The sequence below is a fragment of the Cnephaeus nilssonii genome, assembly GCF_951640355.1.
Source record: "Cnephaeus nilssonii genome assembly, chromosome: 21".
NCBI lineage: Eukaryota > Metazoa > Chordata > Mammalia > Chiroptera > Vespertilionidae > Cnephaeus > Cnephaeus nilssonii.
The window spans coordinates 15,731,772-15,759,650 of NC_137092.1; the positions used below are offsets into that span (position 1 = coordinate 15,731,772).

The following is a 27,879-nucleotide window of genomic DNA, read 5'->3' on the forward strand; positions in this document are numbered from 1 at the left end:
ACCAACAGCCGCCGCGGCCGCCGCCGCCTCCTCCTCCTCGCCCCCCCCCCCCACATTCCCTCCACCCCTCGCGCGTGCGTCTCCCACAATCCCCCCCGCGGGCCTGTTCCATTCCGTGAGCTGCGGGAGCGGGTAGACGAGGACGGCCGGAGCGGGCGGAGCGGGCCGTTGGAACTGGAACGACCCGCGTGGCGGACCGAGACCGGGGACTACTTACCGTACCTCCCCGGCCCCGGCCCCGCGGCGGCCGGCGTCGCTTCTCGCCTCCGCCTCCAGCCCCGGCCGGTGGGTCCGGGGCAGCTCGGCGCCCCTCCGCTGGGCGGTGGTTGGAGGCCGCGGCGGCTGCGCGTTGGGTAGTTTCCTGCTGTAGGGGCCGAGCCTGCGCCTCCGCCGTGGGACCGGGTCGGTGGAGCCGGCCCAGCCTCGCCGCTCGCTCCGTCGGGAGGACTGGTCCGCGGCTCTCGGAGAGGGAGTGAACCTGCGCGGGCGTGGACCCACGAGGGAAGGGAGCGGCACTGCGAACTTGCAGGAGGTAGGAAGTGGGGCTGAGGACGGCCGACGACCCTCCTAGGGGACTTCTCTCTGGGCTCCTTGTGGTGGACTTGGGACCCAAAGAAACACCCGCGCCGTGGTCGCCTTTCTTTCCTTCCAAATCCCGCTTAGATTTCTCGAATTTCGCACCACTGTCTTTCTGGGCACTGTTCCTTCCTCATGAATGGATGATACATTTTCAAGAGGATAAAGAAACCATGTGTTTCTAGTTCAGTTCTGGACTCGATCTTCCCTGTCTTGTATGTCCTTCAGAAAGTTCTTTTCCTTAGCTCCGTGTTAGATAATAGAATTAGCTCCTAGGCACAGGGAAAGTGCAGAGTGCTGTGTTATCGTTCAGAGTACTGTTGATGTTGATAAGGTTTGTGGGTGTAATTGGTAGTTGTGTGTTGTTCTTCCAAGTCATTGATAAAACTATGCAAAATTAGGCCTATCAGATTTCTGTGGCTCCTAATAACTTGCTTCTCAAAACTCTGTACCAACATTTACTCTGAATGATTGAATGCAGAACTGTGGACTATTAAAGTACACTGATAATCCCAAAGTCTCTCATTTCACTCAAAGGGTAAAAGCAGAATAAATTAGGAAAGGGATCTATGTAGGTTTCCCTTTTCTTCAACATACGTGGGCTTCTCGGGTCCTCTAGGGGGATAGTTTGCAAATCTCAAAGGTCTAGTCAAGTTCAAGTAGACACTCCTAAATTTCACCCTTAATCATTTTTCAATGTATGGATCAGGTTTTGATGGCTTGCTTTTTTTTTTTTTTAAACAGTTTTAATTACCTAACTATATATTTGCTTTTCCTCACTATGTCTCAAGTTCCAACTCTTTCATGGAGTCGATTTAGGTTTACCTTGATCTTTCTTTCTTTAATATTATTTTTTATTGATTTCAGAGAGGAAGGGAGAGGGAGAAAGAGAAAGCTAGAAACATCAATAAGGAGAGAGAATGAATCATCCATCGGCTGCCTCCTGCACGCACTCCCGAAACCCCGGCATGTGCCCTTGACTTGGAATTGAACCTGGGACCCTTCAGTCCACAGGCAGACGCTCTATCTACTGAGCCAAACCAGCTAGGGCACATTGATCTTTCTTTGCGTTTTATATGCAAGTGTGTTATCCTACCGACACGTTTTTAATTTGAGGGCAGGGACTATGGCTAGCATGTGAGTCATGGAAATGTTGAAGTGAATGTTAGATACTTTAAACATGAGATGGGAAAGAGAATTAGCATTATCTTGTATGTCCTTCAGAAAGGAGAACATGTGTTCCTGTTTAATCCTTATAATAAACAATATGTTAAGGTAGATGACCTTATCCCCATTAAAAGCCTGAGGCTCAGAGAAGTCCAGTAAGTTTATCTTTAGGCTTTAGTTTGTCTGTCTCTTAAAAACTTGAATTATTGCCCAAACCAATTTGGCTCAGTGGATAGATCGTCAGCCTGCGGACTGAAAGGTCCCAGGTTCGATTCCGGTCAAGGACACGTACCTTGGTTGCGGGCACATCCCCAGTAGGGGGCGTGCAGGAGGCACCTGATCGATGTTTCTCATCGATGTTTCTAACTCCCTCTCTGTAAAAAATCAATAAAATAAAAAAACTTAAATTATTTCACTATACCACATTGTCTTCCTGGTAAATTCCACCAGTTTATAAAGAAAGTTACTTATGGTCTCTGCCTTCATTTAGCTTTCAATAACTGCACTAAGTTATGAATTGTCAGCTAAGCATAGGCAGATTCTGTAGAGAAGAGAATCTTCTTTTGTGTATGCCCCAGGTGCTACCAGAGACCAAAATATAAAATCAAATGGCCTTATTGAATGAGTGAATGCTGAATTATTTAAACCAAGGAAGGTATGGGAGACAAAATAATGGTTCCTCCAAAGATGTTCATGTCCTAATCCCTAGGACCTGTGAATAGATCACATGACAAGAGGAAATTAAGTATGCTGGTGGAATTGAGGTTGCTAATGAGCTAACCTTAAAATAGGGAGAATATCCTGGATTACTTGATAGACTTACTGTAAGAGGGAGATGGAAGTGTCAAAGTGATGCAATATGACAAAAACTTGACCAGCTATTGCAGGTTTTGAAGATGAAAGCAGGCTTTAAAAATTGAAAAAGTTTTTTTTTAAAAAAGCACGCACACACACACACCCCTCAACAGATTCTCTACTAGAGCCTGCAGAAAGAATACAAGCCTGCAGACACTTTGATTTTGGATGTTTAAACCACAGAACTCTAAGCGGCCAATTTGTGTTGTTTTATGCCACTAAGTTTGTAGTAATTTGTTACAGCAGTAATAAGAAACTAATATAGAAAGGGGAGCCAATCAGAACTAACCTCCAAAGTACTATGATTTGGATTGTGATTTGTGCTTTAAGTGCAGTTGTGGTTTAACTGAAAGTTTTCTTTAAGCAAAGTTATAGGCACTCAAAGCTGCCTAGATTTCCAGTAGAGGCATACCGCATTTTATTACACTTCACTTTATTGTGCTTTATAGGTGTTGTGTTTTTCTACAAATGGAAGGCAACACTGTCCACCAGCAAAAAGATTACAACTCACTTAACTGCAATACTCACTTTATTACAGTGATCTGGAACCAAACCCACAATATCTCCAAGGTCTATCTGTATTTCCCTATTGCTCTGCTTCTCCTGGCATCAGTCCTCAAGCTGTATGCTATACTAGAGGCCAGATGCACAAAATTCGTCCATGGGTAGGGTTTCTCAGCCTGGCCGGCGGTCAGGGCCAATCTGTGGGACGATCGCCGGGTCAGGAGGGGCTTCCCCCCCCCCCCCCCCCCCCGCCCCCGCCGCCGCTGGTACCCACCTTGGCTGGCCTGGGGCCTGCAGGCTGGGGGAAGCTGCAGTGTGTCTGCCCCCTGGTGATCAGTGCACATCAGAGCAACTGGTTATTCCACCGTTCAGTTGATTTGCATCTTAGGCTTTTATTATATAGGATGGACTATATGATATTACTGTCTAGCAGCAGATATTAGCTAAACTGCTCTCAGATTCCCCCCCTCCCCTGCAATAGAAGCAAATAAACATTTATTTCATGGTGCTTCCTTGCTGGGATGATGTCTAAATGAAGTACAGATAAATAGGAAAAGCTCTGTAATATAAACTTTAAAAATAAAGCTTCAGATGTTAAAATAAATTTTTAAAGCCTTGGCTGCGTAGCTCATTTGGTCATCTCAGTATGCCAAGGTTGCCCTAACCGGTTTGGCTCAGTGGATAGAGCGTCGGCCTGCAGACTGAAGGGTCCCACGTTCGATTCCGGTCAAGGGCATGTACCTTGGTTGCGGGCACATCCCCAGTGAGTGTGCAAGAGGCAGCTGATCGATGTTTCTCTCTCATCAATGTTTCTAACTAACCCTCTCCCTTCCTCTCTGTAAAAAATCAATAAAATATATTTTTTTAAAATATGCCAAGATTTTCAGTTCGATCCCTCCTCAGAACACATATAAGAAGCAACCAATGAATGCATAAATAAGTGGAAAAACAAATTGATGTCTCTGTCTCTGCCTCTCTTTCTCTCTCTAAAATCAATAAATAAATTTTGGTTTTGTTTTCTTTGTTAATCCTCACCACAAGATACTTTTTCTATTGATTTTCAGAGAGAGTGGAAGGGAAGAAAGTGGGGGAGGGGGGATAGACATGATTGGTTGCCTCCCACACTCTCCCTTACTGGGGCTGGGACTGAACCTGGGATGCAGGTATGTGCCCTTGACCTGGAATCGAACCTGAGACCCTTTGGTGCATGGGCTGATACTCTAACCACTGAGAACACAGGCCCAGGCAATCAATAAATAAATATTTAAAAAAATTTTTGCCGTAACTGGTTTGGCTCAGTGGATAGAGCGTCGGCCTGCGGACTGGAAGGTCCCAGGTTCGATTCCGGTCAAGGGCATGTACCTTGGTTGTGGGCACATCCCCAGTAGGAGGTGTGCAGGAGGCAGCTGATCAATGTTTCTCTCTCATCGATGTTTCTAACTCTCTATCCCTTCCTCTCTGTAAAAAAATCAATAAAATATATTTAAAAAAAATTTTTAAAGATAAAACCTACTGGTTAACTTTATAACTAAATGTTTAAAATAGTGAATTTATTTTAAAACTTTATTAATAGGAGATAAACTGAAATAAGGTTCAAATTAATAAAATGAATTTTAATAACTCACTTATTAGCTAAGATCAAAATCAACAAATAGCTGCACAAATAAGGGATTGAGGCCACCTAGGAAGAAATATGGTATAATGATGACGAATGTCTCTCAAGTCCAATAACCATGTTTACATTCAAGCCTCTCCATTTTTTAACAGTACAGTGGTTTCCATGCCGGAAAAACTGTGATTTTGCAGCTCTTCCCATTAAGAGGTAAAATCTACTTCCCATCCTTTGAATCTGGGTTGTTCAACTTAAGCTGCAATAGAATGTGACAGAAGACCATGCTGATTCTGAGCCAGGTTTGAAGGTATTAAGTTATTTCAGGTCCCTTGGCCCTCTGCCATTGCTATGACAAGTTCAGGATACACTGCTAGAGGATGAGGGACAGTGTGGAGCAGAATCAGTCATCCCAGTTGAGGCCAACCTTGACCAGCCAGCCAACCTCTTTGGTAGTGAGACAGACATCGGTGTGCAGCCAAGAGCGAGAACCATAGCACAGATGTCAATGATTACGAAAATTTCAACCCATTTAACTAACATGTTGTCTTTTGGGTACCGTTATACCAATTAAATATTCATTACATATTTCTCCAAAACAAATATTCATGTACCCATTAGCATTAGAAAGAGATCATTACCAATTTCTTTGTCTGCCTTGCCCCAGTCTTATCCCTTTACTTTCTCTTTAAGAGTAAGCATTATTCCAAATGATGTGCTTATTCTCTTGCCTTTTTCTTTCAGTTTTACTAAATAGGTATATACTAGTAGCCCTGCGCACGAATCCGTGTGCCAGTAGCTCTCTGCTGCCCTCCTATAGCTCTCCTGTAGCTTCTCCCCCGCTCGCCCCCCCCACCCCTCCCCGCCATAGTTTGCTGCCCTGCCCCCTCCTGTAGCTTTTCACCACCCACTTGTGTAGTTCGCTGCCCCACCCTCCTGCAGATCCGTGATCCGGTCGTTTAAGGGGAATCAATGGAAAAAGTATATAACGACCAGATTGAAAAATTAGCATATTCCTCTCTTATTATATAGGCTTCCCCAAGTAATGAATTAAGCTTTATATGTTTAATTTTTTTAATCCTCACCCAAGGATATTTTTTCCATTGATTTTAAAAGACAGTGGAAGGGAGGATAGAGAAAGAGAGAAACATGGATGTGAGAGACACATTGACTGGTTGGTTGCCTCCTACATGCCCCCAGACTGGGGCCAAGGATTGACCCTGCAACCCAGGCATGTGCTCTTGACCAGGAATTAAACCCAAACACGAGACCCTCAGTCCGAGGGCCAACGCTCTAACACTGAGCAACTGGTCAGGGCAAGCTTTATGTTTGGAATTTTGTATGTTACGTCATCCTCTCTAATAAAATGGTAATATGCAAATTAACCATCACTCTGCTACATAAGCCACGCCCACCAGCCAATCAGGGCGAGTATGCACATTAACCCCAATCCAAGATGGCTACGGCCACAGTGAGCAAGGTTTCCCAGGTAACAGAGCAAGCCAAGCTTTCCATAGCCGTTGCAGGCCTAAACCTCCACTCAAGCTACAAAGTTTCAATTATAGAAGGTAAACAAATTCAAACAAATGGCGGCAGAATGGAGCTTGAGAGAGCAGGCCAGGGTTGCCGGCGGCAACAGGGGAAGCAAAGCTTTCCGCACACCCTGGCCAGGCTCACCCGCTTAAGGCTACAAAGTTTCAATTGTAGAAGGTGAATTAACTGCCACAGAGATGGCTGCCGCCCCGGAGGGAGCAGCAGGCTTGGCTCCGCTCCAGGCTACAAAGTTTCAATTGTAGAAGGAAAACAAATTCCAGATACCAGGGCCTCCCCTTGGGTTGCCAGGGGGCGTGGCCGGCCTGCAAACCACCACAGGCCCCTCGCTCAGGCCGCCCCACGCCCCAAGGGAACCCCACCCTGATCTGGGACACCCTTCAGGGCAAACCAGCTGGCCCCCACCCGTGCACCAGGCCTCTATCCTATCTAATAAAAGAGTAATATACAGATTGGTCATCACTGCAACACACAATATAGCTGCCCCCATGTGGTCAAAGATCCTGCCCCCATGTGGACACAAGATGGCCAACAGGAGAGGGCAGTTGGGAGGCACCCGGCCTGCAAGGGAGGGCAGTTGAGAGGGACCAGGCTTGCAAGGGAGGGCAGTTGGAGGTGATCAACCCTGCAGGAGAGGGCAGTTAGGGGTGACCAGGCTGGCAGAGGAGGGAAGTTGGGGGCAAACAGGCTGGCAGGGGAGCAGTTAAGCATCAACCAGGCTGGCAGCGGAGTGGTTAGGGGGTGATCAGGCTGGCAGGCAGAAGCGGTTAGGGGCAATCAGGAAGGCAGGCAGGCAAGCAGTTGGGAGTCAGCAGTCCTGGATTGTGAGAGGGATGTCCGACTGCCCTCCAGGAGTCCCAGATTGGAGAGGGTACAGGCTGGGCTGAGGGACAACCCCCCGCTGTGCACGAATTTCATGCACCGGGCTTCTAGTTATGTATATAATAGTTTTCACTCAATATTATTTTTTTGTTTTGTTTTTTAATCCTCACCTGAGGATATGTTTTTTATTGACTTTTTTAGAAAGAGAAGGGAGAGAGAGAGAAGTATTAATCCGTTGCCTCCCGCTTGCACCCCAACTGGGAATTGAGCCCACAACCTTTTTGGTATACAGGACAGTGCTCCAACCTGGACTAATATTGTCCAGGGCTCAATATTAGTTTTTGAGAGTCATACATGTATTGCATGAAATTGCAATTTATTCTTTTTATTTCTGTATGGAATTCCATTGTATGACCATATCTGTTTACTCAGTCTTCTACCAATGGACATTTGGGCTTTTTACAGTTTTTGATAATTCTTCATATTCTCTTACTATGAACATTGTTACACATATTTTCCGGTGTACCTGTATAAGTGTTTTTGTAGAATAAATATTAAGGAATAGAATACCTGGATATTAGACTTGTACATTTTCAACTTTAAAAGATGATGCCAGATGTTTTTTTAGATACAGGCAGTCTTCGGGTTATGTCAGACTCGACATACGTCGTTTCGTGGTTACGTCGCCATCTCCCATTTATTTGTAAAAAAAAAAAAAGTTTCGTCATTTTGACGTATGTACATATGTACTTTGTGTTTTTTATTATTTACCACAAGTAAAGGTCAGGAATTGTTATCTTTCTTTTAAATTTTTTTTACTGTTTCACTTCATTACTGCTCCATGTGAGTGACATAGGTGCTTATGTAAGTGGGTTCCAACCTTTAGCGAAAATCTGACTTTGCACTGTAGGAACGGATCTCCGACGTAACCCAAGGACCTACTGTATTTGTCCTTACTCTCTCATTGACAGTGTATGAAAGTTCCTAGTGCATCCTTCACAGCCTCCTTAACATTTCCTATTGTCTGACCTTTTCATTTTTCCCAATATGGTGGTTGTGAATGATCTCATTGTGGTTGTTTTAATTTATATTTCTCTGATTTGTAATAAGAATTTTCATGGGTTTACTATCCATCTGTATAAACTTTTCTGTGAAATGTCTGTATCTTCTCATTTTTTTTATCTATTTGTAGGCATTCTTTATATATTCAGGATACTAATCCATTGTGCAAATATATTTTCCCAGTTCTGGCTGACCTTTTCACTTTTTGAAGAGTGTGGGGACAATGCTGAAAGGAGTGACAAGACTTGTCTCCAGGGTCCATAAGGTGAGTCCTAACTGACTTAAATGCTTTATACCAACTGTCTGTAGGTGGATTTCTGTTTTTATATGGATTTACTGTATCCAGAATTAAATGCGCTGGAGAACTTCAGCTGACTTTAATTTACAAGTTCACACTCAAAAGAACAGTTACAGCCCTAACCGGTTTGGCTCAGTGGATAGAGCATCGGCCTGCAGACTGAAGGGTCCCAGGTTCGATTCCAGTCAAGCGCATGTACCTTGGTTGTGGGCACATCCCCAGTAGGAGGTGTGCAGGAGGCAGCTGATTGATGTTTCTCTCTCATCGATGTTTTTAACTCTCTATCCCTCTCCCTTCCTCTCTGTAAAAAAACAATAAAATATATATATTTTTAAAAAGAACAGTTCCAGTTCCATTTCTCTTCCCATTCACTTCACTCCCAGCTGCCCTAAAAATCTTCAAGTAACAAGGTCTCCATAGAATAGTTCTGCTTGAGAATTTACCATGTCATAGGAGAATTAACATTTTTTAAAAGATAGATTGCAGTTATCTTTACTAACTTTTATTCTCTAGTTGGATTATCATTTCTTAATAAAGTACTTAAAAGAAAAATATGTTGCCAGTTTAGACCCTAAGTATCTGATAGTTGAATAAAATCATATATGAAAAAGACATTTTGCTGCTTTACTTCATTCTTTCATTTATTTAGCAAATAGTTGTCAGTACTTTCCATATTGCAAGTACTGAGGATTTTCAGATTACTCATTTCACTAACGGTTACTATTTGTTGGGCATTCATTATGCGCCAGGCACTGGGCTAAGTGCTTTACTTTTTTAGTTGTCACAATAACCCAGGAACTAGATGGTAGCTTTGTTTCACAGGCGCAGAAATTGAGGATTAGAAAGGCCAAGTAAGAGGCTGTGAAATTGCAGAGCCCAGACTAGGTACCAGGTCAGTCTGACTTCAAAGCCTGTGGCCTTAACCACTGTGCTATATTGCATGTTAGAGTCCATGCAATATAGGATCTCAAAGTCAGTAGTGGAATCATGAACAAATGGTTGTTATAGTATGGTGCTGGTAGTAAAGCACCCAGTAGCAGCACTTAACCTGGGCTAGTAGGGTCCAGGGGAAATCCTCCCAGAGCTGTATCCTGAAAAATGAGAACTGAGCCAGAAGGGCTTAGTCACTTCCATATCATTGTTTAATTACTACAGATTAGATTTCCTAGAAAAGCAGCCCTTCCTCCTATAGAATTCATTTTTTTCCCAGTGGTTTACCATAAACCTATGTACATAAAATGAAAATAAAAGTAAGGATCAACAGAGGAAGGATTCTGGTCTCAACATTTAAAAAGCAACAATTTCTTCTTTAATAGCAGACAAGGAAGACTTGAGTCCAAAATGCAGAGATGTCTTAAGAAATTTTGTGCTTCACATAGATTGGTTTAGAGCAGTGGTCAGCAAACTCGTTAGTCAACAGAGCCAAATATCAACAGTACAACGATTGAAATTCCTTTTGAGAGCCAAATTTTTTAAACTTAAACTTCTTCTAACGCCACTTCTTCAAAATAGACTCGCCCAGGCCATGGTATTTTGTGGAAGAGCCACACTCAAGGGGCCAAAGAGCCGCATGTGGCTCACGAGCCACAGTTTGCCGACCACGGGTTTAGAGTAACTGTCTTGATTGGTTCATGAATGCTATTCTTTTTTTTTTTTTTTTTATAAGAGAAACAATAACACATGAATGCTATTCTTAACTGCATGGTGTTCGTTCTGGAACTGTGTAGAGGCTATTGTACTTAGAGTTGGTTTCCCTGGAAGCAAGAGACTAGCGGGGTGATGCCATATATAATGCTGTGATAAGTAAGGAATCCATTTTGCTAGCTCTTAATTTGCTTCAAAAAGCAGTTAACGAAAGTCATAGAATTCTTGTAGAAATAGCACCACCTTGTGGTCCTTGAATATCTTAAATTTTCCATTTCACTACTTTTAGAGACATGGTGCTCTCTCTCCAGTAGAATTGAGTAACTGTCCTATCAATAGTAGGGTATACTATTCAGATTGCTGGACTGAGGTAACAGACGCTGAATTCTCATTGGCTTAACACAACAAATGATACTGTTTATGAAGATGTGTGCATGTGTTTTGTTTTTCCTGTTGCTATATTTCCAGAGTGGTTTACAGGCACATGTGGGAGGGGCTTGACATGGGAATGAAGGTTCATCTTGGGATGCCACCGCAGCCTACAGGTTGCCATGACAGGGGAATAAAAGAGGATTTATAGTCACTCTAAGCTGACCAACTAGAAAAGACACAAATTATATTCACGTAGAGTTCATTTATGAGAATTAATCAAATAACCCAAATTTGTCTGTACAGGAGGCTGGAAAATAGAGAGAATTTGGATATTTGATAAACATTGGTGTCTGCCATCCTCAGACAAAGTTGGAGCAACTCTGTTACTTTATATTAAATTTATAAGTTCTGGTTCAAGAGGTTTCTGTGTGAAGTTCATTGAGTTGAATTAGTGCAATTTATTTTCACTTAGCTAGATGCTTTACATACTCCCTGCTATATGTCTCCAATGAAAGATTCTTTATTCCAGGGCACAGTATGAAGTATTTGTGGTGTGTTACTTAGAGAAGGAAATACAAAGGTGAATAAAATCTGATCCATTCTCTTCCAAGTGTGTGTCCAAAATGGGAGACAGACTTGTGTATACGATAGTATATAATAAATAGATTTTGGAGTCAGACAAACCTGAATTTGAATTCTGGCTTCACCACCTGCCAACTCTGTGGCCTTAGGCAAGATTACTTAATTTCCCTGAACCTTAGTTTCCCTCATCATAAAACAGATATGATAATATTCTACCTGTCTTCTAGGATTCTTGGCTCAGAAATGTGTTTAAAACTCTGTATTGCCTCACATCTAACAAGTATTCAGTTAACAAAAGCCACGAATGCAGTTCAAGGCAGAGTAAAAATGCCATGCAAGCGCTGGCCGGTATGACTCAGTTGGTTGGGTGTTGTCCCTTATACTGGTCTGGTTGCTAGTTCGATTCCCAGTCAGGGCAGTGGGGGGCATGCTGGGGGCAGCCAATTGATGTTCCACTCTCACATCCATGTTTCTCTTTCTCCCTCTTTCTAAAAATCAATAAAAATATTAAAAAAAAAAAAACTGGCCAGTTTGCTAAGTGGTTAGAGCGTCGGCTTGCAGACCAAAAGGTCACGAGTTTGATTCCAGGTCAAAGGCACATACCTCAGTTGAAGTTTCAATCCCCAGGTGGGGGGTTGTGCAGGAGGCAACCAGTCCATGTGTATCTCTCACATCAATGTCGCCTTCTCTCTTTCTCTCTTCCCCCCTCCCTTTCACTCTCTTTAAAAATTAATGGGAAAATATCCTTGGGTGAAAATTTGAAATATATATATATTTTTGTTTGTTTGTTTGTTTGTTTTGTTTTTAAATGCCATGCAAGACAAAGTGCTATCAGCAGAGAGGAAAAATAATTACTTTTGACTGGAGGTATCTGGAAAAGCTTCACAGAGGATGTGACATTTGAGATGAGCCTTAATGGAGGAGTAAGACTTAAATAGGGAGAGAGGGAAGTTGAAGTAGAATGAGCAGTATAGAAGTATCAAAGTGAATAACGTGTTTTAGCATGGTCATAGGCTGGAATATGGAGTTCATTCAGGAATGAGACTAGAGAGGTCAATTGAAGTCATGGCCTTGGTTACCACGCTAAGGACTTTGAGGCTTCTTTTGTCATCAGTAGGAAATGAAACTTTTTTAAAAATATATTTTTATTGATTTCAGAGAGGAAGGAAGAGGGAGAGTTCAATGGTAGGGATGAGAGAGAACCATTGATTAGCTGCCTCCTGCACGTCTCCCACTGGGGATTGAGCCCACAACCTAGGCGTATGCCCTTGACTGGAATCGAACCTGAGACCCTTCAGTCTGCAGGTCGACGCTCTATCCACTGAGCCAAACTGGCTAGGGCAAAACCAACCTTTTTTATTAGAAGAAGGTTAAACTTACTATTTGGGAGGACAAGTCTTTTACACTATGAAAGATGAAGAGTCAGAGATTTAGAGGTAAAGATAACCAATTAGAAAGTTGTTATTGAGTTTAAGGTCTTTTTAAGTGGGTGTAAGTGTTATGAGGGCTGGTACAAAAATAATACACGTTTTCTGTACTCTGAGGCTGCTTGGTAAGACTAAATGTAAATACAGGCAGCTTCCATGTTACCTGTTGATTTATCAGGTATCTCCCTTATTGCAGCTGTCTTTCATATCTGCTTCTGCTGATTTCATATCCTAATCTTTCCCTTGTAACTGGCATCTTTTCACTTCTACATAAGCCTATTATCCTCAAACTCAGTTTGGGGGTTCTCCAGTTAGCATTTTGCCAGATTTGTCTCCTAAATCATCCCCCCAATCCCTTCCTAGTTCAGAGGTTTCCATTTGCAGTTCACTGAATGTAGCATTATCTTTTCACTTACCTAGATGCTGTACATACTCCCTCATTCATTTATCAATAAAGGTTCTTTATTCCAGGACACAGCTGGCAAGAAAATTGTGGAGGGTGTAATTATACCTATCAAATAGGAACATTGCACTAATCCCCTAATAACTGAAGTGACTACGATTACTGGACAGCTGAGAATTGAACAGTACTGGCCACCATTCATCATTGTGGGCAAGAGCATTAAAAGAAGTTTCCTGCCTTGGCCGGTTTGGCTCAGTGGACAGAGCATTGGTCTGTGGACTGAGGGGTCCCGGGTTCGATTCCGGTCAGGGGCATATACCCAGGTTGTGGGCTCAATCCCCAGTGGGGGGTGCACAGGAGGCAGCCAATCAATGATTCTCTCTCATCATTGATGTTTCTCTCTCTCTCCCACTCCCTTCCTCTCTGAAATCAATAAACATTTTTTTTTTAAATAAGTTTCCTGCTTCAGGTTAATGGCTGTACTATGTTCCTGAACAATCTCTAATGGAATTATTTGTTTCTATTTGGGACAGAGCCCTGATATCCTATATAATAAAAGCCTAATATGCTAAGTGTCCAGTCGTCCGTTCAACCAATCAAAGTGTAATATGCTAATGATATGCTAAGGCCGCTCACTATGACATGCACTGACCACCAGGGGGGCAGATGCTCCAACCAGTAGGTTAGCTTGCTGCTGGGGTCCAGCCGATTGGGACTGAGCGAGACGCAAGATGGGCCAGACACGTCCTGGGGCCCTTCTGCGGTCCTTCCCCAGCTGGCCAACCTCCCGAATCGCTCCCCAGCCCTGATCGTGCACCAGTGGGGTCTCTCGGCCCTGCCTGCACACTCTCGCAATCTGGGAACCCTCAGGGGCACATTGACCGTCAGGTAGTTCCATCTATATAATAAAAGCCTAAGCGACCATTATGGTGGAACAACCAGAACGACTGGTCACTATGATGCGCACTGACCACCAGGGGCAGATGCTCAATGCAGGAGCTGCCGCCCTGTGGGCAGTGCACTCCCACAGGGGGAGCACCGCTCAGCCAGAAGGCAGGCTCATGGCTGGCGAGCGCAGCAGTGGCAGGAGCCTCTCCTGCCTCCATGGCAGCGGTAAGGCGCAGGCGGGCGGTAAGGAGCGAGGAGTTCCAGACTGCAAAAGGGATATCCGACTGCTGGCTATCCCCCAAGGGGTCCTGGACTGCAAGAGGGTACAGGCCAGGCTGAGGGACCACCCCCCCACCCCCCACCATCTCATCCCCTTCCCCCAGTGCATGAATTTCGTGCACCAGGCCTGTAGTAGCAACATAAGCTGGAACAGATTCAGAGCATGAATAATGTGATTATACTTAGAGAATTATAAATAATAACAAGGATCCTCATTTTACATAAAACTAAAATGTATGTTAGTGGCATTTTTCCCTGTTACAGACATTGCTTAAAAACTAAGTATTGTAGCAAGCATAAACTTTATAATTACAAAACACAACATGGTTTCTTTTCTAGTTGGACCCTGGACATTTTTTGCGCCTGGGGACCCAGGCACCCCAAAGCCTTGCTGCTCACCTGGATAACCAGGTTTCATCTGAGAGTCCTAGAGCTATTTCCTGCACCAGTGAGAATGACCCGGTGAGTTGCTAATATGTATATGATTTTTTTTTAGGGCTTATAATCTCTGCTGCTGTCATTATACATATCAAGAAAATGTACATGTAGTCAGACAATGCACCCAAGACAGCATTCTGGAACCCAGATCGTCCCCATCCCTGTCTGATACTGTAACATAAAACACTCAGGCAGGTCAGTCCACATTTGTTCTCATTTAATCCCTACCATTGAACTCATCTTATGCCAAGGATTTTGCTGGGGATAGAGCAGGCACATAGTAAATACTTAAGTCAATTCCTCAGAAGTTAAATTTAGCAGATATTATTGATCTTACTGTATGGTGGGTTGACACACATTTCCTTAAAGGACCAGATAGTAACATTTTAAGCTTATGAGCCAAAGTGGTCTCTGTCACAACTGTTTAGCTCTGTTATAAACAAATGGGAATGGATGTGTTCCAATAAAACTTTATTTATAAAAACGGTAGTCAACCATAGTTTATAGACTGTGGTATGCAAAATTCTAAAGAAATCAACTTTATTTGCCCAAGATCACAGCAGAGCAGTTACAGAACCTAGTTTTCCTAATAACCAATCTGGGACTATTTTCTATCTATTTTTTTAAGTGGATTTCCTAGTTCTAGAGAAGGAAGTAACTTGACTTGTTGAGAAGAGCTGCATTTAAAATGAAGTTTGTCAGCAGAAGCTAGGATTACAGTGGTATCCAGTGTTGTATTTTCTGCTGCAGATCCCATTAGACTAGATGTTGATTTTTTTTCTCCTTCCCCAGCATTACTGCTGCCTCTCATAAATGAAGTTAGTTGTAAGGTCTGTGATTAAATGTGAAGAAAACCAATAGCTTTTGTTTATTTGTTTGTTTTCCTACTCTCTGGGTTTCCCCATCTTAATATATGCTGCTGTGCATGTGGGAGGAGAAAAATAATTCATTACCCAAAACACTATCTCAGCAGGGTGTGTTTTATTTATATCTCCAGTGTTCACCTACTTTCAAAAGCACAAAATGAAATAGAGTAAGTGAATGAAATCATCAAAGTGCCTTTCAGCTTTCCCTGTGAATATAGTCTCTTTATCTGCCAATTCCTCTAGAGTTTCTATGGAAACAGCAGCATGCAGATGATCTTGTCACATGACTGGATCATCTCTATACACAGCACAGAAGAATCCAGATGGCAAGAATTGTCACTGCTACCTCCACATCTAGGGTTTATGTTGCTGGGCAACTGGTTTCATCATTCAGGCCAACACCAGCTTTATATACACACTGTGGATTTGGGGACAAGAACTAGCATATCTTTATTTAAGATAAGAAATGAAAGATCTGCTTTTCAATTCTGAGAGATGAATGTTTCCTCAGTATGGTCTATCAGGCCCTTTCCACTTTTTCGAAGTCTTTGTCACTTTGTCTACAGCCCCATTATATCTGTTTGCATTTTTATTTCATAGGCCAAGCATGAGGAGAAGCATGAGGGTCAGCACTACAACTTACCCCTCCAGGATATGAAGACTATATTCCCCCATGGCCTGCCTTCTCGATATGCAATGCAGGTGCTCAAAACAGGGGAGGGAATTGGAGGGAGCCCAGAACACACGCTGTTCATAGCAAAGTGATGTGATTAAATGAGTAGAAAACTATACAAAAATGAAACTTGAATCTTAAAAAAAAACAGATGAATTCATCTTTTGTTAATAGTGCTATTACTATAATTACTTTAAGCAATGTTTATCTGTGTTTAACCAATTAAAATCCTTTCTGGAGCCAGGCAAAATATTCTTTTTTTTTTTTTTTTTTAATCCTCACCCAAGGATATTTTTCCATTGATTTTTAGAGAAAGTGGAAGAGAGAGGGAAAGACAGAGAGAAATATCAATGTTAGACATCGATTGGTTGCCTCCTGCATGAGTCCCAACCAGAGTCCAGGCCAGGGAGGAGCCTGCAACCGAGGTACATGCCCTTGACCGGAACCAAACCCGGGACCCTTCAGTCTACAGGACAATGCTCTATCCACTGAGCCAAACTGACTAGAATCAAACTATTCTTTTTTTTTCTTTTTAATTAATTTCTTTATTGATTAAGGTATCACATATTTGTCCTCATCCCCCCATTCCCATCCCACACCCCTCCCCACGCATGCCCCCACCCCCGTTGTCCTTAACCACTGGTTAGGCTCATATGCATGTACACAAGTCCTTTGGTTGATCTCTCCCCTTTACCCCTACCCTCCCCTACCCTCCCTCTGAGGCCCGACAGTCTGATCCATGCCTCCTTGTTTTTGGGTCTGTTCTTGTTCATCAGTCTATGTTGTTCATTATTTCCCCTAGATGAGGGCCAAAATATTCTTAAATAAATAAACAATATACTGCTATTTTCTTTACCTAACAGGTTTTTGGAAACTTGAATATTTAAATAGTTATTAAAAAATGAATTTAATATTTTCCTTAGAAATACCACATGATCTCACTCATCTATGGATAATAAAGAAAATTATAAGCTGTTGAACAAAAAGATAGATACAGAGACAGTTAAGCATCAAACAGAAGGTCAAATGACAGCGGGAAGGTTAGGGAGAGGTGGGGGAGATAAGAGATCAACCAAAGGACTTGTATGCAAGCATATAAGCATAACCAATGGACACAAAACTCTGGGGGGTTAGGGCATGTATGGGAGTGGGGTGGGGGGTGGGCAATGGTAAGATATGTACACATATAATATCTTAATAAAAAAATGAAAAAAAATATTTTCCTTAGAAAAGTATCATGAAAATAGTTAATATGCTATAGAAAAACAAAATTATAATGTATTCCTAAGCTATATAGAAATGATGCCTGGATTAGAGGCATCATTGTTCTTCAGTTTCACAGATTTTCAGAAAATTCTAGTTTTGTGGTCATAACTTCAACCCAAAGAGTTGCTTGGGTTGTTTTATAGTCAATAAAGAATTCATGATCACACTGGCTGGTGTGATTTAGTGGTTGGAGTGTCAGCCCTCACACCCAAGGGTTTTTCTTGGGTTTGATTCCCGGTCAAGGGCATATACCTGGGTTGCAGGTTCCATCCCCGGCCCTGGTCAGGTTGTATTCGGAAGGCAACCAATCGATGTTTGTCTCACGTCGATGTTTCTCTCTCCCTCTCCCTCTCTCCATTTCCTCCCTTTCACTTCTTAAAAAAAAATTTAATGGAAAATATATCCTGGGGTGAGGATTAACCAAAAAAAAAAAAAAATCATGAATAACTGCAAGCATATTTTGTTGACATGATTGGTTCTTTTGGCTAACTCCTGCTGAATTATTTTCGGCCTTAGAAATTATTCCTTGTTGTTGTTGTTGTTGTTGTTGTTAATCCTGACAGGATATTTTTTTTCCATTGACTTTTTCAAAACATTTTTATTGATTTCAGAGAAGAAGGGATAGGGGGAGAGAGATAGAAACATCAGTGATGAGAGAATCATTGATCAGCTGCCTCTTGCACGCCCCACACTGGGAAATCGAGCCTGCAACCTGGGCATGTGCCCTGACGGGGAATCACATGGTGAGCTCCTGGTTCATAGCTCAACACTGAACCACTGAGCCACGCCGGAGGTAGCATTAAGTACCATTTTACATGCTTTTAGTATTTACATCAACCGTGAGTGGAATACATACTAGGAGTTATGTTGAGAGATGTCTTTATTATTTGTAGATTTCAATTAACTGATGCAAGATCTGTACTTCATAACAGATATAATCAAAAGCTGACTCTTATGTTACTTGGTGTGAGATCATGTGTTTCAGTTTTTAGCTTAATTATATGGATATATTTTCAAATTCAGAACCAACCCAACCCCTCCTAACTGCATAAATTAAAAACATACAGTTTGTTGCTATATTAGATTCAGTGTGCATACCAAGAACTGGTTAGAAGTTGCACGCCCACTCTCTTTCCTTCCCTGTTTTGTTAGATGAAGACATTCAATGAAGCTTGCCTGATGGTAAGGAAACCAGCCCTAGAGCTTCTGCATTACCTGAAAAACACCAATTTTGCTCATCCGGCTATACGATACGTTCTCTGTATCCTTTCCTGCCTTCGTGGGCTGTCTTAAGCCAGTGCTTTCCTCCCTCAAATGTGAGAAAAGAAGAAATGCAAGTGTACTCTTTGTTAGCAGAAGTGTTCCTTCTGGTAATGTTTTCTTTAACAGCAAGTGCTTTAGATGGGGAGAAGGGAACAGGAAAAACACTCAGTCTTTGCCATATTATTCATTTCTGTGCAAAACAGGACTGGCTGATACTGCATATTCCAGATGGTAAGAACTATCTTCACTATGCAGGGGTTTGTTCCTGTTCCTGTGGTAGCATTGTGGCTTTAATGCTCTCTGATGGCCACAGGAGAGGCCTCTGCTCCAGATACAGAGTGATCTAAACTAGTTCATAATTTCTTCTTATTATTGACAAGCAAGTTGCAAGGTGAAGTAAATGCAACAAGAAGGAAATCAGCTGCCCAGCCAGTGTGGGTCACTGGTTGACTCATGCACCAGGAGGTCACATGCCCTGGCTGCACACTCAATACCCAGCGGGGGTCCTGCAGGAGGCAGCCCATCGATGTTGCTGTTTCTCTCTCATCCATGTTTCTGTCTCCCTCTCCCTTCCTCTCTCTCAAATGAATAAAAGCCTATTTTTTAAAAAGAAGAAGAAATTCGGCTAAAAGCTTCCTGGAACCTTTTGATAATAAGAATGAGCTATTTTGGCCTAGCAGTCCTCCCTTTGATATGTGATGCCCAAGAGCATAAACTCCCACCTTAGAGGTCATCACAGGTGTTATGGCCGTCAGTCAACAGTTTTGAGTATCCAGAGAAACTGACATGGTACTGGTAATCAGCATTCTAGAGTTTAAAAACTTAAAATGCTCATTCTTTGTGCATATCCTCCCTTGTGTATGTGCATCCACATACTATGACTACATTTAGAAACTACGAGGACGCTGAGGTGACCATTAATTCACTTGGATGCCTTGTGTGTTGAGTGCAATGATCATGTTTAATCTAAAATAAACCCTGAAACAAGGCTTTAAGAAGTATATAGGACACTAAAGTCATTCCCCGTGACTTAAAGAGTTAATAGAGTACTTTGTGTAGTATACAGTTAGTTCCTGCCTACTTTGTTCTCTTTGCCCCCCACCCCCTTTTTTTTAGCTCATCTTTGGGTGAAGAACTGCCGGGATCTTCTGCAGTCCACCTACAACAAACAGCGCTTTGATCAACCTTTAGAGGCTTCGATCTGGCTGAAGAACTTCAAAACTACAAATGAGCGTTTCTTGAGTCAGGTGACTAGACTCCCAGAAGTTTGGTGCTGGACATTCTTTAAATAGATTTTATCTTCTTTGTGCCCCACGTACCAGTAGACTAGAGAACTAGTATCGTGGTTGAGATAACTATACCATTTTCTGTTTCTTGCATATACAGTATTTTACTCACAGTGAGCTCACAACCTGAAACTCATTTATCCATAGAGGCATCAGTAGGCTGTTCCCATATTGTGGGTAGCAAATTGAAGTTCAGATTAATTCATTGACTTTCCAAGGTCATAGGCTCAAATTCTCTAAAGCATATTCTAACTCAGTGGTCGGCAAACCGCAGCTCGCGAGCCACATGCAGCTCTTTGGCCCCTTGAGTGTGGCTCTTGCACAAAATACCACGTGTGGGCATGCGTGTATAGTGCGATTGAAACATCGTGGCCCATGCGCAGAAGTCGGTTTTCGGCTCTCAAAAGAAATTTCAATCGTTGTACTGTTGATATTTGGCTCTGTTGACTAATGCGTTTGCCGACCACTGTTCTAACTACATAATTTTCTCCAGATAAAATCTTTTTTGAAACCAAAAATGTATTGGTAAAATTACTCTTTACTCTAGTAACTCTTGAATATGATCTCTAAGCCAGAGGTTTTCAAATCTAGATATTTAGAGTCATCTAGGAACCTATTAAAAATGTAGGTGTCAAGGTCTTAACCTGGACCTTTATAGTCAGAATCGTGTGTGTGTGTGTGTGTGTGTGTGTGTGTGTGTGTGTGTGGTGTGTGTGTGTGTGTGTGTGTTTAAGCTCCAGGTGTGTGTGTGTGTGTGTTTAAGCTCCAGGCAGAAATGGGCTAGATAGCATTCACTCATATTGAGATAGAGCTCTTATAGGGCTTGAAAAATAGATTTAAACTGATTCTAATAACACAACCTTTTGTTTGGTTTTAGATAAAAATTCAAGAGAAGTATGTCTGGAATAAGCGAGAAAGCATTGAGAAAGGCAGTTCTCTGGGAGAAGTAGTTGAACAGGTATAAAAAAAGATACTGTGTACTGTGCCATAACCAGAGAAGGCCTCTTATAGGTAGGCCTGGACTGTAAGCCGCTGTCTCCCTTTTGCTACAGGGTATAACACGGGTGAGGAACGCCACAGATGCCGTTGGGATTGTGCTTAAAGAGCTAAAGAGGCAAAGTTCTTCGGGTATTTTTCACCTCCTGGTGGCAGTGGATGGAGTCAATGCTCTCTGGGGAAGGACCACGCTGAAAAGAGAAGATAAAAGCCCAGTAGGAAAACTGAGTTTCTCTGTTCTGGTTTCTCTGATTTCTGGTGCCATATTATATACTAGAGGCCCGGTGCATGAAAATTCATGCACTGGAGGGGGTGTCCCTCAGCCAGGCCTGCCCCCTTTCACAGTCCGGGAGCCCTCATGGGCGGGAGGCAACCCAGTGATCAGGGGAAGGCGATGCCCCCATCACACCTCTGCTGCTGCCACTGCCGGCAGCGCAAGCCTTGGCCGGCCCTGGTTACCTGAGCCTCAGGCCGGCCCTGGGCGGCTGGGAGGCTGAGGGGACTGGGGGACTCCTGAGGCAGGTGTGCAGAGCGGTGGGACCTGCCTTGGGGCGGGCCGGCTGTGCCGTGCGCCTGCCACCCCGGCGGGGCTGAGGGGACTGGGCGCCACCATTTTGTGGCTGTGGGCGCTGCCATCTTTGAGGGTGTGGCGGTCAATTAGCATATTCCCTCTTTATTAGATAGGATAGGCTGGGCATAGTGGACATACAATATATTTTCTTGGGTAGGAGTATTTGAATTAGATGTATAGTGAAAATAGCATCAAAAGGAGCTGATACAGCCCTGGCTGGTTTGGCTCAGTTGATTGGAGCATTGTCCTGTACACCAAAAGGTGGATTTGATTCCCAGACTGGGCACATACGCAGGTTTTGAGTTTGAGCTCCAGTCTGAGCAAGTACAGGAGACAACAAATTGATATTCCTCCCTCTCCCTCTCTCTCCCTCTCCCACCTTTTCTCTTTAAAGCCAATTTTTTTTTAAAGAAGATTATACCAAGTTCCACTATCCATTGAAAACTAAGGGAGAGTATTTTGGTTTTGTTTTTTTTAATATATTTTATTGATATAGAGAGAGGAAGGGAGAGGGATAGAGAGTTAGAAACACTGATGAGAGAGAAACAGCAACATCGATGGGCTGTGCCTACTGGGGATGTGCCTGCAACCAAGGTGCATGCCCTTGACCGGAATTGAACCTGGGACCCTCAGTCCGCAGGCCGACGCTCTATCCACTGAGCCAAACCGGTTAGGGCTGGGAGAGTATTTTGAAAAGAGCATGACAACAGAAGCTACTAGTACATTTTTTTTCTTTCTATTCTCTTTTCAAAATGAGGCTGTGTGGTGTAGAAAGAGGAGATCGGAAGTATCTTCGGGGTATTTGGAGACGGTGGGTGTTTTCTCCCTTGGGGGCTGTTTTTACCTCCAGAAGCACAGTAGTTTTAGGGCCAACAGCTATGTAGCTTATCTCAGAGGCTATACCTTCGGCCTCTGCTACGGTTAGGTAGTAGTTGAGGGTTTTTTAGTTGTTATTAATTACTGGTAATTTGTCTCAGGGGAGCATCCAGGCAAAAGCAAATAATGGCCTCTTTCTGCTCCCACCCTGTCCTCCCCTCGCACACTGACCAATGTGCAGATCGCCGCAGAGGAACTAGCACTTATTCACAACCTGAGGAAGATGGTGAAAAACGATTGGGTGAGTGCATATGGTGCCAATCACATTTCAGGGAGAGATGTATTTTCATTTCAAAGATCTTCCACTATTTCATTCCTAGTACTTTCCAGTCTCTAATTTTATGGACAGAAAGTTCCTTTATCTCATTTAATTCCCATAAACTGTACCAATTTTAAAATCTATATATTTGGTTTCTAATCTTTCCACTTAACTGGAGTAAGCTTATTCAAAACCATTTTATTTAAATATTGGTGTAATTACTTTGCTTGCAATTGTTCAAGTGTTTTTATATCTTCTTTTTTTAGCTTTTTCTAATTGGCTTCTTCTCCTTTCTTTCAGAATGGAGGTGCCATTGTGTTGACTTTGAGCCAGACTGGGTCTCTTTACAAGCCCCGGAACGCCTACATGCCCCAGGAGCTGCTGGGAAAGGTCAAGTCATTGGAAAATGTTTCCCTTAGATAGTCATTCTGTCTAAAGACATCTTTTATTTTTTTTAACATAATTTCAGACTTGGAGAAAAATTATATTCCTGTATGACTTCAACCAAATTCCTAAAATGTTAACTTTAATCATATTTGCTTTACTCTTCTTCCTCTTCATTCTTTTTTTCTGAATATGTGGCAGTAACCTGAAGATGCATGCCTCTTTATCTCAAAATCATGTGTACTTCCTAAAACCAAAGATATCTTAATATATAACCAAAGCACAGCTGTCAAAGTCAGAAAGTTGACACCGATATAGCACTGTTAACCTCGTCTATGGAACTTCCTCTGGTTTTGCCAGAATATCCCAGCATTCTTTACAGAAAAAAGAGGGTCCTGGACTACGTGTTGCACTCCGTGGTCATGTGTCTTTCGTCTCCTTTAACCTGGGACAGTTCCTCAGTCTTTGTCTTCTATAATCTTAATATTTTTATTTTTATTTCTGAAGAGTACATGCCAGTTATCTTAGGGGTTATTTTATGAAGTTTCTGATGTTTTTCTCCTGATTATATGTGATATTAGAAGTGATGTGTGTTCTTAGTGCATAATATCAGAAGGCACATGAAACCTATTTCTCCTACTACTAGCAATGTTAACCTTGAACACATAGTTAAGGTGGCATCCATTTGGTTTCTCCTCAGTGAAGTTGTTATTTTACTTTTATAGTGAACAAATAATCTTGTGGATGTATACTTTGAGACTAGGTAAATATCCTGTTACTCCTCAAATTTCTCCTTACTAGTTTTAGTACTCATTGGTGATTCTTCCTAAATCAGTTATCATGATAATTGCAAAATAGATATATTCTAGTTCCATCATTTCCTCTAAATGTATCAGCTGGCTTTCTATTATATGTAAGAATTTTCCTTTCTACCTTATGTATTTATTTGTTTCAGTACAGACATGTGGATTCTTAATTTTTACTACCATTATTTATTTTAATGCTTAAATTATCCCAGATTTGGCCAGTAGGTGCCCCTTTAAGCTTACCCTGGATGCATATGTGCTACTGATAACACCCAGTTAAAGGCTCCTTCTGGACCATGGTTGGGCAGTTTCTTTGTTTTGTTTTTTTTTTGGGGGGCAGTGTTAATACCCACCATTTCCAAGCCACGGAAAACTGATAGAGAAGAATTTATTTTCAAGATGAATTCCTGCCCTGGCTGGTTTGCTAAGTGGATAGAGCATCGGCCTGCAGACCAGAAGGTCCAGGGTTCGATTCCAGTCAAGGGCACATGCATGGGTTGCGGAGGCAACAGATCTATGATTCTCTCTCATCATTGATGTTTCTATCTAACTCTCCCTCTTCCTTCCTCTCTAAAGTCAGTAAAAATATTTTTTTAATTGAATTCCTAATGAGGTCAACATAGAACACAGTTGCCTGAACAGCCACACACACAGGCAACAAGTAGTAGACGAACCAGAAAGAGAAGGGAGATTACCTTTAAGAGTGTGTGTGGCCAGAGCACTGCCTGGTGCGCACGGGGCCCTATGTATCCCTTAACAATTACTGTATCTTTATCCTTTTTCTTCTCCAGGAAGGATTTGATGCCTTGGATCCCTTTATTCCTATCCTGGTTGGCAACTATAACCCAAAAGAATTTGAAAGTTGTATTCAGTATTATTTGGAAAACAGTTGGCTTCAACATGAGAAAGGTCAGTTGTTAATTTTTCTGTAAGGACTTTATGCTGTCAGGAAGATCCCCACTGTCAAAGCCTTGATCTCTTCTTCCCTCAAGAGTAGTGTGTCATTTGTATTTCATCTTTTTTCCCTTTATCTTGACTTCTTCCTGGCTGACCACATGGTACAGAAGGGGTGGGGGGTAAGGGTTAATTTACAAAAGACATTATATCTCTCCCTAAATTCTCAGAGTGGTGTAAAATAAAATGCTCATGCTAGGAGAGGAGGCCGGACCAAGCCCAGTCACTTGGTTCAGGTTGCTGCCACACTCTCATTGTTGCATTTTTCTTTATGTGTGTTTTTTATAAGTTTTGTTCATTGTTGCATTTATTCATCATTCAACAAACTTCAATTGACTCATATGCTAGGACACCCACAGAATAGTTGACAGTGTGTAAGAGACTACCCTCCCCCCAACAAAGCAAATCTTTGCTATACCTGTCCTAGTCTTGTACATGAAAGCAATCGAGCTGTTCTTTTCATCCTTGCCCTTGGCTGGGGGAGGGGGAGGGGGAGGAGGGTATAGAGGAAAAGTCAAGGCTGTTCTATCAATAGATCATAGAGAATTAGCTGTAATTGGAATATGTTACTAAAGGAAAGAGTATATGTAAAGCAGCTGCAACATGATGGGTTGGGAAGCACAGTGTAGAGGTTTGGTGGTTGGGAGATCTGACCATGTCCTAAAGTCCAGAAGGTAATCTTGGAATAGTGGAAAAGATAAATGCTGGATTGGAGAATAGAGACAGAAAGGGAAAATGTGCATAGAAAATATAATCGTTTATTAGGATAAAGGCTCTAGAAGTGAGGTCTCTTGGGAGTGCTGATGACATCAAAATGTAATCTAGATAATGTAGCCTCTACAGAATGCTCTGTGTGTAACATGACGCTTCAGGAGAAAATTGCCAATTATCTGTGCTCGATTCCATTTCAGCTCATACGGAAGAAGGTAAAAAGGAGCTGCTGTTCCTCAGTAATGGGAATCCTGGGCAGCTGGAGCGGCTCTGTGCCTACCTCTAGGCCATGGTCACAACATCCATGGAAGGCAATGGACATTAAGGCCAATCCGATGGGGACGTCCCGCAGTACACACACACAGCTGTGGGACTGGACAGTACTGCACGTCAGCTCCCAACTTTGCTGAAATGGCTTTCTTGTAAAGTGATTATAATGGCAATAAGACATCCTGTTGTTCCTGAAACTAATATCAGTTTATTATATGTGGTTTTTACATTTTAATCAATCATGCATCTTTTCCTTAAAAATTAAATTATCTTTCTTAAAGTGTTGTGTTAGATCTATGCGATGGGAAGAGTCTTCAGATTGGCCAACTTTTACACTTTTATCCGTGGTCCTTGAGAACCTTACTGACACTCCACCTGAATCAAGTAGTAAACCCTGACAGAATACATTGTATGTAATGATTAAATTGTCCTTAATGCATACTAGCTGTGTACCATCTTTGGGAGATTTGAGAATAATTACTCAAATCAGTTTCAATAGAGTTAAATTGTCTGACCATACCCAAGTTCTTGGTATAGAGTCAGAAGTTTGAGTCCCAAATCTACCACTTAATCGCTGTCTTAGGGTCTCTTACCCTATTTCCTTATTTGATTTCACCTTATCTCTATTTGACTACATAAGGCCACTCTACCAAGTACAGGAGACAGCATCTCCACCTAATACACAGAAACAAACACAGGGAAGCAGCCAAACTGACAAGACAAAGAAATAGTTCCCAAATTTAAAAACAGGAGAAAACTTGAGAAAAAGAATTAAATGAAATGGAAGCAAGCAAATTATCAGATATAGAGTTCAAAACATAGGTATAAGGATACTCTAGGAATTCAGTGAGCACTTCAGCAGCATAAAAAAAGGCATGGAACACCTACCTGGCAGGGGAGATACCATGATCACAAAGGTGATTTTCCCAAGGTGAGGATACACTGCACTCCGGATGTGCTGGCCCCTGGGATTTCCCCAAATGTGGGGAACCCGGCTGCATAATTTGTGGTAGTGAGAACTGCATTTGCATTCTCCCCTGAAACAAAAACAGACTTGGAGCCCTAGCCAGTGTGCTCAATGGTTAGAGTGTTAGCCCATGCACCAAATGGTCAAGGGTTCGATTCCCAGTAAAGGGCACGCACCTGGGTTGCAGGTTTGATCCCTCTGGGAGGCAACCAATTAATGTGTCTCTCTCATCAATGTTTTTCTCCCTCCCCACCTCTCTTCCTCCCTCCCTCCCACTCTCTAAAAATCAATGGAAAAAATACCCTCAGATGAGGAGTAACAAAAAAGTAAAATTTTAAAAAGGATATAGAAACCACAAAAAAAGAATCAGATGAAGGATACACTAATGAAAATGAATAAATGATCACTAGGCCATGTGTAGGTGGGTATGGAGTGCACACCAAGTGTCTGCCCCCTTTGCCTAAGGCAGGGGTCCTCAAACTTTTTAAACAGGGGGCCAGTTCACTGTCCCTCAGACCGTTGGAGGGCCGGACTATAGTTTAAAAAAAACTATGAACAAATACCTATGCACACTGCACATATCTTATTTTTGAAGTAAAAAAACAAAACGGCAAAAACACCCGCATGTGGCCCGCGGGCCGTAGTTTGAGGACGCCTGGCCTAAGGGGTCAACTCCTAGGCCCCTCCCACACCTTTTGAGGACCTGGGGCTGCAGGCAGGACCTGGGGAACTAGTGATCAGCTGGGGCCCAGGCTCAGCAGGTCCCTGGAGCTGCAGGGGAGCACTGAGGGTGCTGCGTGCTGAATGGGGGCCCAAGGGATGAGAGATGCTGCCACAGAGGTGGAGTGGCATCCGGGACTTGGACCAGGAGGCGCCGGGGCTGGGGCCTCTTCCTAGCCGGAGCAAAGGAGGTCAAGAAGGCAGAGGGTCCAGGGAGCGGGTTCTGGGACCCCAACCTCACCCAGCAGATTCCCTGGACCCGGGCTCCATCGCCCTCCCACAGTTCCCAGGCCAGGCGGGCTCTTTCCTGCCTCCCTGCCTTCGTGCATGCAGTTCCCTCCACCTGGAATGCCCTTCCTCAGCCTTCAGGTCCCAGCCGGCTCTAACTCCACTGGAGAATCTTCCCCGAGTCCCTGGGGGCTGCCCCTGCATCCTGCACCCACCGTGGTCACAGCCATTTTCTTGATGATGCTCTCACGGGGCGGTGAGGTCTTGGGGATGCTAGCTTTGCCTTGTACCCCAGCGCCTGGCACA

The 27,879-nt window shown here is 42.9% G+C and overlaps 1 protein-coding gene across 2 annotated transcripts; it reads left to right on the forward strand.

The window, feature by feature from the left end:
- The first annotated feature begins 104 nt into the window (after positions 1-104).
- DAP3 (death associated protein 3) lies at positions 105-26,219 on the forward strand. Of its 2 annotated transcripts, XM_079760991.1 has the most exons (14): positions 105-532; positions 4,870-4,924; positions 8,330-8,411; positions 14,379-14,501; positions 15,944-16,045; positions 18,435-18,543; positions 18,684-18,776; positions 19,662-19,792; positions 20,709-20,789; positions 20,884-21,042; positions 22,456-22,515; positions 22,834-22,923; positions 24,515-24,632; positions 25,589-26,219. In XM_079760991.1, the coding sequence occupies exons 3-14, from the start codon at positions 8,370-8,372 to the stop codon at positions 25,672-25,674; spliced, it is 1,194 nt and encodes a 397-aa protein (XP_079617117.1). In that variant the 5' UTR covers positions 105-532; positions 4,870-4,924; positions 8,330-8,369; the 3' UTR covers positions 25,675-26,219. The 2 variants fall into 2 exon arrangements, with proteins under 2 accessions (XP_079617117.1, XP_079617116.1); XM_079760990.1 differs by lacking the exon at positions 4,870-4,924 and having other exon boundaries at positions 107-532; positions 25,589-26,217.
- The last annotated feature ends 1,660 nt before the right edge of the window (positions 26,220-27,879 follow it).

Excerpts from the sequence above, each read along its gene's own strand:
- DAP3 (XM_079760991.1), top strand. The coding sequence starts at position 8,370 with ATGCTGAAAGGAGTGACAAGACTTGTCTCCAGGGTCCATAAG. Across the intron at positions 16,046-18,434 it reads CTTCTCGATATGCAATGCAG|ATGAAGACATTCAATGAAGC; the intron begins GTGCTCAAAACA and ends CTGTTTTGTTAG. Across the intron at positions 22,924-24,514 it reads CCCAGGAGCTGCTGGGAAAG|GAAGGATTTGATGCCTTGGA; the intron begins GTCAAGTCATTG and ends TTTCTTCTCCAG.